The sequence below is a fragment of the Ornithorhynchus anatinus genome, chromosome 7 (assembly GCF_004115215.2).
Source record: "Ornithorhynchus anatinus isolate Pmale09 chromosome 7, mOrnAna1.pri.v4, whole genome shotgun sequence".
Taxonomy (NCBI): domain Eukaryota; kingdom Metazoa; phylum Chordata; class Mammalia; order Monotremata; family Ornithorhynchidae; genus Ornithorhynchus; species Ornithorhynchus anatinus.
In genome coordinates, this window is record NC_041734.1 from 33091095 (window position 1) to 33107360 (window position 16266).

Consider the following 16266-nt stretch of genomic DNA (forward strand, 5'->3'; position numbering starts at 1 on the left):
AAAAAAATGTTCAGTTCATATCTCCCCACTGTTCAAAAACCTCCAGTGTTTGCCCATTCCCCTTTCCATCAAACATGTACTTCTTATCAACTTTAAGGTTTTAATCACCATTCCCCTAACCACTGCTTTCATTCGACAACCCAGACTGCACACATGCTTCTTTAAAACCAACCTACTCACTGTACCTCAATTTTATATAGGCAACAAATCACCACTCTACCCATCATCAAAGCCTTTCTAAAATCACATCGCATTACCACTACTCTCTCTTCCTTCTGTATTGCCTATGCACTTGTATCTGTACCCTTGAAGCACTCAATATTCATCCTAGCCTCATAGTACTTATGCACACATCCATAATTCATTTTAAAATCTGTCTCCCACTCTTTAGGCAGGAATTGTGTCTGCCAACTCTATTGTATTACTCTGTGCACAGTACCCACTCAACTCATATTGATGGATTGATTTAATTAATTATGGCTTACTATGTGTCAGGCACTGTTCTAAGTGCAGGAGTAGACACAAATGAATCAGGTTAGACACAGTCCCTACCCCAGAAGGGACTCACAGGCTACAAAAGAGGGAGAACAGGTATTTAATCCCCAGTTGACTGATTGAAGAATCCACCAAAATGGCTTTGTGAAGGCACCAGGAGTCTAATATACAGGAGTTGGGAAATAATACTTCCACTATTCTGTGTCCGATTGGCTCCTTGGTAGAGGACTACCTGGTTTGGATTATCAAGTTTTAAAAAAGGATGTAAAGAAACTTCACCAGAACAGAAGAAAAGCAACGAAATGACTAAAGGAATATAAAATAGGTCATATTGAGGAGAGGGTAAAGGAGCTGAGGTCATTTAGCTTAGATAAGAGAGGTTAAGGACTGATAAATCTTTTTTGTGAGAATACTAAAAAGTAGTTCTTCGTATTTGTGAGTGACAAATCAAGAAGAAATGGATTTTAAGCAGAAGAGACTTCAGTTGGCCATAAGAACAAACATATTCATCACTGGGGATAAACACTAGAGGGGACTAACATATGTGGTTTTGGAGTCCCTATCCCAGGAAACCTTTAAAGATAAATATAAACAACCTCCTGTTCTGGCTGGTTTATTCATTTACTTCCAGTTAAGGGGTAGAGGGCTGGACCAGATTATTTTTTATTGTTTCTTCCAGCTCTGAAATGTTCAGCCCTACGTATTCTTGAGGTTCTTTAACTTAAAAATGTAATATTCCTTATATAAAACAATAATTGTCTTTTAAAGACTGATAAGGATATTCTGATGTTCTTCCGAGCAGTGTACATTCAACTTAAATATAGATCCAGTTAGACCTCATTAGCTTGAAATTGAGAGAATCAAAAAAGTAGCAAATTTTAATTAAGGCTTTTGACCTAGGTAGTTGTAGTGAGGAGATCCCTTGAACCTGCTTTTGTTAACAAGTAGCATATGAATAATGATTATTTTATGATGGGGGGTAAGATAAGGAGAATCAAATGGTCACTTACAATCTCATTTCACACATTACAGCCATTTGTTGCACAAAGCAATGGTTGTGTTCTTGCAGAACCCTGCATTAAGGAAACATATTGTTCTATCCACTATATCCAAAGCCACATGCACATCTGTTTCTTTCAGCACCATCTTGCACTGAATCGCTGGTTCGCGATGTTGGAAGAACATTCCCTTAGTTTACCATTGTGTTCTAGCCAAAATGAACAGTGAAGACACCATTATAACAGACTGAGTGTATTGACTTTCAGAGGTTTCATAATACCTGAATATTAACCAAAGCATTCCTGAAAACAATATGTTGGGAACCAACTCTCTACTTTAAATTTCATGTCCACATCCTGGAGTCATTCTAGGAACTAACTGGAAACCACATTTAATAGGGAATATTGATTACTTTTGAAACAGATATTTTGAATTCAATACTGTGCTATCCTGGCTTTACTAATACCATCTTAAAGCTATAAAATGAAATACATCTAAAAATATATCTGGGTAATTAAAAAAGAAACAAAGCCATTTATTCTAAAATGACTGCAAAATTAAATCTCATGGTTACTTACATCACCAGAGAACATAAAGTACTTACTAGGTTTGTTGTGTTAGTTTCAGAGACTGGGACTGCTTAGGTGTTTAACAACAAACTAGGACTAAAAGCAACCCTATGGCTCATTCTCTAGAGTATAAGCTCATTGTGGGCAGGGAACATGTCTGCCAACTCTGATGTAGTGTACTTTCCCAAGTGCTTAGTACAGTGCTCTGTGAGGTCAGCGTGGCTCAGTGGAAAGAGCACGGGCTTTGGAGTCAGAGTTCATGGGTTCGAATCCCGGCTCGGCCACTTGTCTGCTGTGTGACCTTGGGCAAGTCACTTAACTTCTCTGTGCCTCAGTTCCTTCATCTGTAAAATGGGGATCAAGACTGTGAGCCCCACGTGGGACAACCCGATTCCCCTGTGTCTACCCCAGCGCTTAGAACAGTGCTCGGCACATAGTAAGCGCTTAACAAATACCAACATTATTATTATTATTATTCATTCAGTAAAAATCATTGATGATGATTTGCCATTTATCTGCCCACTCAGCTTTAAAGGGTCATCCTGCAGTTTATTCCTATCAACATGGGGCATTGTCATCTAGAATTGCCAATTTCCTATGCATGGGAGTATATTCTCTCCAATTCCATAATTATTCAGTGTTTCATGTGGGACAAAAATAAAATTATATTTTATCCCTTGTTTTTTTCCCAACTACAGCTATCTCCCCAAGACTGTAGGCTCCTTGTGCGCAAGGATTGCCCTACCATCCCTATTGTAGTTTCCCAGGGCTCTTCAAAGAACCCTGGCCAATTAGTGAGGCATTGTTTCCTGTTACAGAAAACATGTTTTCCCCTTCAACAGCTCATGTTCATCTGTGTTCTCTGATCCAAAACCTGTAAATTGGACCAATTTGTTCTCTATGGAAGTGAGTGTCCTTTTTGCAGGAGACTTAGTTCTCTAGTCTTGGAGCTGTAACATCCTGGAAGCATTCTGAAGTTTTACTGAGTGACATATAATAAGCAGTATTTCCACTAGATGAAACTCTGAGAAACTTAAACTTGTTCTTGAATGAACACCTGTGGTAGAAACAGTTTTTATAGTGTTTCCTATTACGACGGGAGGTACCCAGAGAAGGTCCATTCTTGGGGTCAGAGCACTGCATCAAGAGTTTGGAAACTATTTTGGTTTTTGCTCCTCCTCCCCAACCCCATGGCCCCTACTCCCTCCCTCTGAACTACCCCCCTCCCTGCCCCATAGTACTTGTGTATATAAGTACATATTTATTATTCTACTTATTTTACTAAAGATGTGTATATATCTGTAGTTCTATTTATTTATTTTGATGCTATTGTTGCCTGTCTACTTGTTTTGTTTTGTTGTCTGCCTTCCCCCTACTAGAATGTGAGCTTATTGTTGGGTAGGGATTGTCTATCTGTTTCCGAATTGTACTTTCCAAGCACTTAGTACAGTGCTCTGAACATAGTAAATGCTCAATAAATGCGATTGAATGAATGAGTGAATTTTCTAAAATATAATAATTGAAAACAATATTTGAGTGCCTCCTGGAGGCAGATCATTGATGTCCCTTGCCAAGTCTCTTTCGTAAGCTCCTCCTCTTTCCTCCCACCTTCTAAGGGTGAGGGTCCTTCAAAACTCAGTCCTGGGTCCCCTTCTATTCTCCATTTACATCCACTCTTTTGGAGAACTCAAAGCTTCAGCTATGCTGATGATTCACAAATCTATCATTCCAGCACTGATTTTTCTCCTTCCCTGCTGTCCCATATTTCCTCCTGCCTTCAGGACATCCCCTCTTGGATGATCTGCCAACACCTCAAACTTAACATGACTAAAACAGAACTTCTTATCTTCCCACCCACACCCTGTCCTCCCCCTGTCTTTTCCTTCACTGTAGGCAACATCAATATCCTCCCTATCTCACTAACCCATACCGTTGTCATTATCTTGAACTCATCTCTCTCACTTAATCCTCATATTCAATCTGTCACCAATCCTGTCTTGTTCTACCTTCGTAACAGCACTAAAATCCATCCTTCCCTCTCCATCCAAACTGTTACTATGCTGATCCAAACACTTATCCTATCCTGCCTTGATTACTATATCAGCCTCCTTACTGACCTCCCTGTCTCCTGTCTCTCACCACTGCAGTCCATGCTTCACTCTCCTGCCCAGATCACTTGGATTTGTACCCTTTATTTACCTCATCCTCAGCCACACAGCACTTATGTACACATCCATAGTTTATTTTAATGTCTGTTTCCCCATTTAGGCTGTAAGCTTCTTGTAGGCAGGGAATGTGACTACTTAACTCTGTTTTACTACAGTCTCCCAATCAGTATAGAGCTTTGCACACAGTAAATTCTGAATAAACACCATTAATTGATTGAGCTTCCCCTGGGCTTTGGCTTCTTAGGAGGTCGTTTTCCTAATTTATAAAATGCTATCTGTTTCACATGTGTTGTGAGGATGCATGAAATAATATCTATGAACTCTAGAGAGATAAAGACTGTATGAATACACCATATTTTTATGGTTTTAATTAAATCCTGCTGAAGGTCTGCCTTTTAAAAGGTAATAGTCATTTAAAATAGCTTAAGTTGAAATATCACTCAATAACAGGCATGCCATTGATTTAGAAAGAGTGGACTTTGAGTATTAAACCTTAAGGGATAGACAAAGCTAGGGAAGTGAACTCTAAGGCTGATTTAAAGTGACTGGTGAAATGCTATGGTATAATTTAAGTTGACTTTGTAGGGCTGAATCAGTGTTCACAATCATACTTCCAGATATTCTGAAATATAAACAATGTAGGTAGAAATCATGTCTCCTTTTCTTAGCTTTCTGAAAGGTAAAGGTGTCATGAGATGAAAAAATGGATTGATTAAGCAAATTGCCTGAGGAGCAAACCAACCTATCTGTAATCTGGACATGTTATATTATATACCATGACTTAGATTTTAAATCTAATATTTAAGTATTTAATGACTATAAGTGACTAAAAAGTCCCTAGTGAACAACTGCTTGAATGTGACTACCAGTTTGCAAAAAAGGGAAACTCGAGGAAATGTTGAAGAGAATCTTCTCCAGGGTTAATACTTTTTTTTAAAAAAAGCCTCTGATAAAATTTTACTATGAACAGATGGTTTTCTTATTACAGAACGTCTTTCCAAAGAGTCTTATTTCAAAGCTATTTGTGTGCCTCACTGTATTTAAATCTGAGCTGCCTCATAAAAAGGAATATTGAAAAAAGATATACATCAAGAGTATTTCCTGATTGAGTGAAATATTTTTTTCCAAGGCCCCGGCAAATAAACTTCATAGGTTTTTCTTTCTAACTCTACAAACAAAACACTATAACTTATGCTTCATCAATTTTGTCCAAATCTCATCTTGCATTCAGAAGAGGAAGGTAGTTACAGTTCAAGTCAAGGAATAGAGTCCCAACTTGCAGGGTAGATTTGGGTTACAGTTATAAAGCTGATGGAAGAGTCCTTTAAAAAAATTTCTAAGAACCTTAAATATGCAGAGCTGCTACTATAGTGATATGTGCCAGTCGGGACATGAATACATACTTGTTGATTAAGTTGAATATCAGAATAGAAACTTGTTTTCTTCATTTATACAGAAATTTCCATTCATATTTTTTGAGATTACATTTGAGTGCATGACCATACATGATATTTTCCTGCCTCTGTAGTGACTATTTTGTTCAGGTGAAGATCAGTCTTTTCCATAATGAATGAGAGAAACTAACACCCGATCTTCAGATACAACTGGAAAAATCACTTGAATAAAACATGAGCCAATCCTTTTATGCGACCAAAATACTCTTGGTGCTTCTAAAGAGCTAAAATGGGATCAAAAATGGATTTTTTGGGTATTTATTAAGTGCTTATTGTGTGCCAGGCACTGTACTAAGGGCTGGGGTGGATATAAGCTAATTCAGTTGCATTTATTGAGCACTTACTTTGTGCAGAGCACAGTAAAAATCAGGTTGGACACAGTCCCTGTCCCACATGGGGCTCATAATCTTAATCCCCATTTTACAGATGAGGTAACTGAGGCACAGAGAAGTTAAGTGACTTGCCCACTGTCACACAACAGACAAGTGGTGGAGCCAGGATTAGAACCCAAGTTCTCTGCCTCCCTAGTCTCATGCTCTTTCCACTAGGCCATGTTTCTGTGCTTGCGTTTCCAACATGAGATAAGCATACACACATATGTCAATCAATAAGTAGTATTTATTAAGCTCCTTCTGTGTGCTCAAGCACTCTTCCGAGTGCATGGAAGCTTTCAGTGAAAGATGGGGTTCCCGTTTTCAACAAGCTGTGCACAAGCTCAGTGGAAAATTTCTAGAATTTGGACACTGAAGTTCAGAAGATAGATACCTGCTAAGTCCAAGAGGAGGGGTTTCAGTAAGGGGTTGAGATGATTATTTTGTAACTGCCCCAGTGCCACGATGTCTAGCACATAGTAAATGTTTAATAAATACCATTTAATAAAAAAATAATAAAAAATACAGGGCTGGACTTGTCCATCATGATTCTGGGAAAATATCAATGATCCAACACCTGTGAGGACATTATGGGCAGAGAACATGTCTACTAATTCTGCTGTATAGTCCCAAGAGCTTACTACAGTGCTTTGCACAGAGTAAGCGCTTAATAAATCCCATTGACTATGCAGGGCTGCACCGCATTCTCAGAGACACATTCATTGCTCAGAGCCAGCAAGAAGCTGCTTAGAGAAAGTTTGGAGAGTGGAGAGGAGCAGACCAAAATAGAGAAACCTCTGCTCCTCAAAATCCCTTACCCTTGGAGGATTCAGACCAAGTTTTCCTGGTAAAGATTTCTGAGCCATTTGGGTCTTGGATGCAAATCGGAGAAAATTATGTCCTGCTATTTCCCTCTTAACTTTGCCACCACCTGGAGTGTGACAATGATGATCACACCTCCCAGAGAAACAATTTGTCAGAGATTTAAAAGGATGTGGGGCTGACAGTTCTTTCCTGTACTCCAGCCTGAGCTATCTGCTGCTATTGGCTTCCATTGGCTCTCAGCTGTCACATCCCTTATGACTGTACTCAGGGCAGAAGAAATCATGCCAGGGTGGAAGGAGTTTGGCTTTCTCTAAAAATTCCCTTAATTGAAATCGCAAAATTTAAAAGAAAAGGTTCTGCATCTTGCTCTTATTTTTGCAGACCAAAGAGAGTTAGAACCAAGAGGATTTAATGTATGCCAATTGTTCTTCAACTTTTTTCAACCTCTCAAGTTTGGCTTGCCATTCTCCACATCACTTCTTAACCAATAATAAAAATTGGTCTTGGTATTGAACTAATAGCAAAGGCTGTGAGGGAGGGAAAGGGAAAGAGAGAGAAGAAAGAAGGCTGTTTACCTCATTTGTGGAGCCTGCAGTTCACAGCTGCCACCACCTGTTCCGAGTTCCCTGACTCACAATTACTTCAAAATTCCCCCTCGGCCTTCCCCGCTTTGCTAAATTGAAGTATTGTCTTTCCCTCAATTTCCCATAGGGAAGATTCCAAGGGATTTATTATTTTTATATCTCCATTCAATGCAGTTTTTCCCACTGGTAATGTTATGGGTTTTTTTGCAGGTAATTCTTTATTTGTAACAATACAAATGACACTGCACCTAAAAGGGATGTTAGGGAAGATGGAATGTTCAAGTTTTGAGACTTTGAGTCAATGTTCAAAGTTTTGAGACTTTCTATCAGTGAATTGAGCTTTTCTAGGACTTAATGGCTAAGGTGGAGGATATATGCATATGTACATATAAATATATATATATATATTTGTTGAAGGGGATTATGAACTTAGGTTATAATAATTCTTATATACCTGTTGCACCATGCAATTTGTAAAATTTCAGTAAACAGTGTTTTCACATTGTTACCCTAGAGGCTGTTCACATAAATTAAATGATGGGTGGATTGATAATATTTTTGAAAGTTATAAGCACTATTATGACTTTTAATTACTTGGGATTTTAGGAAAAAAAATAACTGGCAAATACATCAGTGTGAAATTCTCAACATGCTTTGCACCTGCTTAGGAATGATGCTAACTAAATGATGCAAAAACACAGGATTTATGAAGGTTGATCAAGCTAAAATGTTTCAAATAACATATACACCTAAATTTTCTAATTTCAGGACTATATTTATTTTTGATCATCCTAAACAAGATAGCTGCCATTTCCTTCTTTTATGTACATGTTTTGAATGAATGTGAATGTGAATGTATAAATTGTGAAGGTATTTACATTTTAAATTTTCAAAATTTTCAAAAATGCAAATATTACTTGAAAGAATGTTTATGGATGCCTACCCATTTTTATTGTAATTTATATGGAGATTTTCTTACAAAAACTGGAACATATCCTCTCTCCAGAGACTAACCCCATCCCTAAGTACAATGATGGATAGTATGGTTTATGTAAAATGCATTATTATTAAATGTTCCATATTTGTATGAAATAAATAGTTCTTTAAATAGCATACACTTTTTTATGTCTCCTAGCAAATAAGTAACATCAGAGGAGAAGCAAACACTGACAATTTCTCCCAATATCCACTACAGACTTGCAGGATTACTACCAAAATACAGGGGATCTTATTTAATTAGCAGAATAGCCCATTTAACCCTTTCTAGTCCGAAGTGTTTTGCAAGTGCTTTTTGTAGATATATGATTACAGATTTGTTTCATAACTTTCAGAAAAAATATGAAAAATAAAGTTTGTTTGTTAATAGCTTTCTATGTGCTAGGAACTGTACTAAGTGCTGGGGTAGGTATGACATAATCGGTTTGGACACAGTCCTTGTCTCACATAGGGCTCACTGTCTTAATCCACATCTTACAGATGAGGAAATTGAGGCGCAGTAGTTAAGTGACTTTTCCAAGGTCACATAGAAGACAAGCAGTGAAGCTGGTATTAGAACCCAGATCCTCCAACTCCCAGGCCCATGCTGTTTACACTACACCACACTGCTTCTTGTGATGAAGACTAAAAGTAAGATGCACTTGAATTTTTTTTTTGGAATGACTTGAGAAGCTCTAAATCCTGGGTGCAAATCTTTCCCTGTATGCATAACTTCAATTAACATCAAAGAAGTTATGGAATGTAAAATGGGGGATTAGAATAAATGGCATTCATTTAAGGATTGGTCCATGAAGTACTGGTATGGTAAAACAGCACAGAAATGTTTCAAAAGATGTTTTGAGATTGTGAAAGAAAATGTCTTTGGTTTTAAGATTTATCAGCCACCTGCTACTAGATTGCAAACAGCTTCTAATGCATGTCTTTTCCAATTAGTGACTCACCTTTCTTCTACTTTGTCCTATATGATGTTTCACTTTTTCTCTGTCCACTGCTAATTTCAGACTTTTCAGTTCCTGTCTCATAAGCTCATCAACCTATATGATGACAAATAGATAAAATAAAACCATTTTTGATGTGAAAGTCATTTTGGGTAATTTCTTAGTTATTTGGTCAGTTCAACCATTATCAAGAGAGAAATGAAATTCAGGTAACCTTGGAAGGTAGCCTGGCTTTTTAAAAAAAGTAATTGAGATGTCAGGGCCAGTAATATCAGGACTAGGGCCAAATCTAATGGGTAAGTATCACTGATAAAACCAACTTGTTTTTAGTATGAGCAAACCTGCAACCTGATCTCCTCTTCAATTTCTTTCCGCTTTTCTTCTCTAATCAGTTGTGCATCATATTCTTGGGGGAAATTCCATGTCTCATCTCTGTTCTTCCAGACACCTTTTAACCAGAAAATAAGAAAAAAGAAGAAAATATTAACTTTTTCCCTGGGAAGAAACATGGGTGGTTCCAGATTACAGAAAACAACACTTCTGATGCCTAAGTGAAGTCCAAGTAGCTCTTTGTTACATAGTCTTTATCAAGTGTTTTATCAAGTACAGTGATCTGCACACAGTAAGTGCTGAATATATATGCTAGATTATTTATAGCCTCTTGAGTGGAACCACTGGCCAACAGGAGCAAGACATACTTCTTTGCTGTCATGCTAGCTAATGGGACAGTTTTTGTGAGGCCATGGTGTGATTAGGATGGAGACTCCCATAATGGCCTATATGTGTGTGTGTATATATACTTATAATCTCTCTCGTGCTCTCTCTCGTGCTCTCACTCTCTCCCTCTCTCCCCTCCCCCAAATAGGTGAATTTCACTGTCAGTGTTATGTTCTTTGACTATGGACAACTGTATCAGTAGCTATAGATCCACAGATATATATATAGTTATATTTATAGTTATATACATGTATAATATAACTATATTTATAGTTATGTGTGGGTGGGTGGTGTATACATGCATGAAAAACACTGGTTTCTGGACATCATTATCTCTTTTAGCTATTGTTCTCCCACTTCCTGCTCTTGTTCCTTTTCAAACACTATGAATAATTTGTATATGGCCAGTATTTTCTCTTCCCCTCCACCAATTTCTATTTGAAACTTCACACCTCTGCACAACTTAAATGCTGGCTTACTTGTTACCTTTCATAACACTCATATATGTATCTTACATAGCTCTAGACTGTAAGCCTTTTGTGGGCAGGGAACGTCTGCTAACTCTGTTGTACTCTCCCAAGCATTTAGTAGAGCTCTACACATAGTAAAGCACTCAATAAATACCATTGATTGATCTTAAGTACTAACTCAAGTATATTGATCAATCAATGGTATTTATTGAGTGCTTGTGTGCAGAGCATTGTACTAAGTGCTTAGGAGAGTACAGTATAACAGAATTGGTAAATATATTCCTTGCCCACAAAGCACTTAAAATCTAGAGGGGGATGGAGGCATTAATATAAATTAATGAATTATGGTTAAGTACATAAGTGCTATGGCACTGATGGAGGGGTGAATAAAATATTTCTATTCCCTGCCTCCTGTCTAAATTATAATAATAATGTATAATTATGGTATTTGTTAGACCCTTACTATGTGCCAAGCACTGTACTTAGCCCTGGGTTAGATAGAAACAAACTGGATTGGACACAGATTCTGTCCCACATGGAACTCACAGTCTCAATCCCCATTTTACAGATAAGGTAACTGAGAGAAGTGAAGTGACTTGTCCAAGGTCACACAGAGCAGGCAAGTGGTGGAGCTGGGATTAGAACCCATGACCTGACTTTCAGGCCTGTGCTCTATCCACTACACCATGCTACTTCTTTGAATTATTGTAGTTATCTCACCTACTCGATTGCATACGTCGTGAGGGTAGCGATCATTTCCTAATACTACTATCCTCTGCACATTATAGCTGCTCAATTAATACTATTACCTCACCTATTGCACTCTTGTTTCTCCCTCCTTCACACCACTGAGTTCTTGCCTCAGCAAGACCTTTAAGACCTCCTCTTAACTAAGTCCAGTGGGCTTACTCTATCCTAATTTTCCTTGCCCTCTCAGCAACCCTTGGTTTTGCCAACATTGTACTTCCCTAGTCTCCTCCTACTCTCTGCTCCTTCTCAGTCACCTGCTTTTTTATTGCCTTTTGCCCCATTTACTGTGGGCATCCCCCAAGGCTCTATTTGGGATCACCTACTCTTCTCTCCATCCACTCACTCTGGAGCCTCCTTCATTGACTTAGCTTCAGCTACCACCCCTATGTGGATGACTCCAAAATCTTTTTCGCATTACTGATTTTTCTATAATTTTTCATTTTCTCTTGTGTCCAGGACACCTCTACCTGGATGACTCATCAGTACCTTAAACTTAACATGGATAAAATTGTACACCTCATCTTTCTTCCTCAACTAGCTCCTCTACCTTTTTTACAATGATTAAATGAACCACCATTCTCTCTGTTATAGAAGCCCATTATCTTGTTGTCATCTTGAACTCTGTTCTCTTAACTCTAAAACTCACTTATAAAAATTGACTAGATTTTCCTCTACATGACTTTTGACTCTACCTGTTCCTCTTTAACTCAAACAGCTACCATCCTGGTTTATATTCATGTTATCTTCTGACTCCATCATCTCCTCATTGGTCTCTCTGCCTCCAACCTCTCTCAACTTCAGTCCAGGCTACATACTCCTGCCTGAATTATCAATCAAAAGTCATTTGGCAGACATCGCTCTACTCTGCAAAATCATCCCTTGGCTTCCCACTTCCCTCCCCAGACCATTGGTTTCAGGGCTCTCCACCAGCAGTCTCCTGAAGCGGCAGTAGGAGAAATATAAATTAATCAGGGAAGGCATTCTGGAAGAGATATGATTTCAGAATGACTTTGAAAATGAGGGAGAGCAGTGGTCTATTGGATGGGAAGGTAGAATGAGTTGTCAGGAGGGAGCGTGTGAGGAAGAGGCTGGCTATAGAAAAGATGTGAAAGTGGAGCACAGTAAGTATGTTAGCTTGAGAGGACTGAAGCATTTGAAATGTATTGTAATAATAACAATAATAATGGTATTTGTTAAGTGCTTACTATATGCCAAGCACTGTTCTAAGTGCTGGGGTATATACAAGGTGATCAGGTTGTCCCATGTGGGGCTCACAGTCTTAATCCCCATTTTACAGATGAGGTAACTGAGGCACAGAGAAGTTAAGTGACTTGCTTGAAGTCTATAGCTGATGAGTGGCAGAGCTGGGATTAGAACTCATGACCTCTGACTCCCAAGCCCATGCTCTTTCCACTAAGCCACACTGTTTCCGGTAGTGGGAGAAGAGAGGGTATAAGTAAAAGAGAGTGAGCTGATTGCAATTAATCAAACAATGGTGTTTACTGAGAGATTGTATGCCTGAAAATCAGGTCAGGATTTCCAATTAGAGAGGAACTATTGGAGATTTCTGAGGGGTGGGGAAATGTGTGCAGATAATGTTTTTGAAAAATGATCCAGGCAACAGAGTGAAGTATGGACTGACACTGGATGGGGGCAGACTGGAAGCAGGGAGGTCAGTGAAAGGGCTGTTGAAGTAGTTAAGATGGGCTATGACAAGTGCACATACTAGCAGCATTGCTTAGTGGATAGAGCCAAGGCTTGGGAATCAGAAGGACCTGGGTTCTAATCCTAGGTCTGCCACATGTCTGCTGTGTGACCTGGGCAAATCACTTAAATGTCTCTGTCACAACTTCTTTGGGCCTCAATTACCTCATCTGTAAAGTGGTGATTAAGAGTGTGAGCCCCATATGCCACAAGGACTGTGTTCAACCTGGTTAACTTGCATCTATCCGAGTGCTTAGAACAGTTTTTGGTACACTGCAAGCACTTAACAAGCACCATAGTTATAATCATTATTAAGTCCATAATTATTAGCATGATGGCCATTTGGATGAAGAAGGGGAAGATTTGGAAATGTTGTGGAGGAAGGACCTATGGGATTTGGTGGCAAAATGTATTTGGGGTTGAAAGAGAAGGAATCAAGGATAGTGCTAAGGTTATGGACTTGAGAGACAGGGAAGAGGGTGGTGTTGTCAACTGTTTTGGGAAAATTAGGTGAAGATTTGTGAGGGAAGATAAGAAGTTTACTTTTGAGCATATTGATCCTGAGATGCTGATAGGACATCCAGGTAGAGATGTCCAGGAGGCAGAAAGAAATGTGGGATTGTAGAGAAGGAGAAGGAGTCAGGGCTTATGTACATATCTATAATTTATTTATTTATATTAATGTCTGTCTCCCGCTCTAAACTGTAAGCTTGTTGTGGAAAGGGAATATGTCTGTTTATTGTTATAGTGCACTCTTCTATGCGCTTAATACAGGGCTCTGCACACAGTAAACACTCAATAAATATGATTGACTCACTGGTGAGCTAGATTTGACAGTGATCATATAGATGGATGAGCTCCCCAAGGAAGTTAGTGTAGGCTGAGAAGAGAAGAGGAACCAGAACAGAACCCCAAGGGACACCCACAGTTAGGGAATGAGAGGCAGAGGAGGAAGAAATGACAAAAGACAGAGAAAGATCAGCCAGAACTGTATCAATACATCCCAAGGAAGATAAAAATTTTAGGGGATGGGACTGGTCTAGTGTCAAAGGCAGCCGAGAGGTCAAGGAAGATTAGAATAAAATAGAGTCTTAGATTTGGCAAGATGGAGGCTTTTGGTAATCTTGGAAAGAGAGATTCCTTTGGGATGAAGAGCGTCATCCTTAGCACTTTTGAAACCATTTTTTTTTAAATTTAATTACTCGTACTCTAGACTGTAAGCTTGTTATGGGCGGGGAACATCTAACAAATCTGTTGTATTGTACACTCCCATGTGCTTAGTACAGTGCTCTGTATGTTGTAAGTGCTCAAAAATACCACTGGTTATGCTATATATTTCCATATTCTTGGTTTTCCTTCTGCTTCCACTATTTTTAAGTACTTTGCTTTTGTCTTCATTAGAATGTAAGGTCCTTGAGAGATGGCATGATATCTTCTATTTCGGACCAATTGATCGTGATTGATTGGTTAAAATTTCCCAAGTACCTATTACTGTGATCTGCACCCAACTGGCTCAATATATACTAGTTGAAACTCTTAAGACAATATAATTTACTTTGTTCCTATGCATTCTAGTGAGTCTATAAACTAAACACTATCTGAGTATTAGCTTTAACTGAGCTCTGTCTGATTTCAGCCAAGTGTTGCCTTATAGAAGAAATACAGACAGATACGTTGACTTATTTTAAAAGCTCTTTTCAGGGACCAAACTTTCATTTAAGCAATCCATGCTTCAGGTGACTACACACACTACTACAAATTCCTTTTGATACCTACACAATAAAACATAGAACTGAAAAAGAAAGCAGAGTGGCTAAAAGAGCAGGCAAAATGATCAAGTAACTTCTGATTCTCCAGCTAGGAGTAGTTACTTGAATAAACCCTTGAAGTATTTCGCTGGCTCCATGGCTTAGTGGATAGAGCATGGACTTGGGAGTCATATGGCCATGGGTTCTAATCCCAGCTCTGCCACTTGTTTGCTATGTGACCATAGACAAGTCACTTTGCTTCTCTGTGCCTCAGTTAATTCATCTGTAAAATAGGGATTGAGACATGGGAACAGGGACTGTGTCCAACCTGATTTGCTTGTATTCACCCCAGGGCTTAGTCTGACGTCTGACAATATAGTAAGTGCTTAACAAATACCACAGTTATTATTATTATCTTCTACTTATAGCTCCATACAGAGTGGCATATCTGATAGTGCCTCAAAACAATGGGGAGTTTGGTGGGCAAAAATACCCCTTTTTATCTAGATTGAATTCCAAATTGCTTGGCTTGCTGAATTACCCCACTGAAGCTCTTGGCACAAATTTAATCAGTGATATTTATTGAGTACTTACCAAGTGCAAAGCACTGGACTAAGTGCTTGGGAGAGTACAATACAACAGAGTTGGTAGGCACTTTTCCTACCCCCAATGATCTTACAGTCTAAAGGGGAAGAATTACAGATTGAGGTCATCCACATAAAAGAGAAGGAAGATTCTAGAGCTTGGTTTCTTTCCAAAACAATGGCAGTAATCCAATTACTTGGGCAACTCATAAAAGGGAATTCTAAATGACACAAACCCACAATGTCTCTTAATATAAATTGGCCTCCTTCAGAAGCCCAATGAAAAGTGAGATTTACTATCTTTAAAAGGGTAGTTTGTTCAGGTGTGCCTGAATGCAAAGCAGGTGAACTAAGGATAACCTAAAGGTCACTCTGAGGTCTATGTTCTAGTTATATATTTCTAGAATGTGGAGATACTGGTTAATTATTAGAGCTCATTCCTCTCAAAAACAGAGTACAGCAGTGAATCTCACCTCCTGAGAGCTAGGGCTCCTAAACTGTCCACAGTGGGGTCTCAGTGAGTTAGTCTTGAGTGAGACTCAATATCTTGAAACCTCCTTCTTCCTTGAATCTGATAGACAATTACTGTCCCCCACTTCACAGCCTTATTGAAGGCACATCTTCTCCAAGAGGCCTTCCCTGACTAGGCCCTCCTTTCCTTTTCTCTCACTCCCTTTTGCATTACCCTGACTTGCTCCTTTTATTCGTCCCCGCTCATAGCTCCATAGTAATTTATATTAATTTATATTAATTTATATTAGAGTCTGTCTCCCTGCCTTTAGACTCTAAGCTTATTGTGGGCAGGGAATGTGTCTGTTTATTATTATGTTGTACTCTCCCAAATGCTTAGTACAGTGCTCTGCACACGGTAAGTGCTCAATAAATATGATTGAC

The 16266-nt window shown here is 38.8% G+C and overlaps 1 protein-coding gene across 1 annotated transcript in view; it reads right to left on the minus strand.

The window, feature by feature from the left end:
* IQCA1 (IQ motif containing with AAA domain 1) overlaps positions 1 to 16266 on the minus strand; it is a 244356-nt gene that overhangs the window by 70099 nt on the left and 157991 nt on the right. Inside the window, exons 10-11 of the mRNA XM_029068684.2 lie at positions 9741 to 9847; positions 9403 to 9495 (exon numbers count right to left, since the gene is read on the minus strand). Of these exons, the coding sequence (XP_028924517.1) occupies positions 9403 to 9495; positions 9741 to 9847 (200 nt within the window). The remainder of the gene's footprint in view (positions 1 to 9402; positions 9496 to 9740; positions 9848 to 16266) is intronic.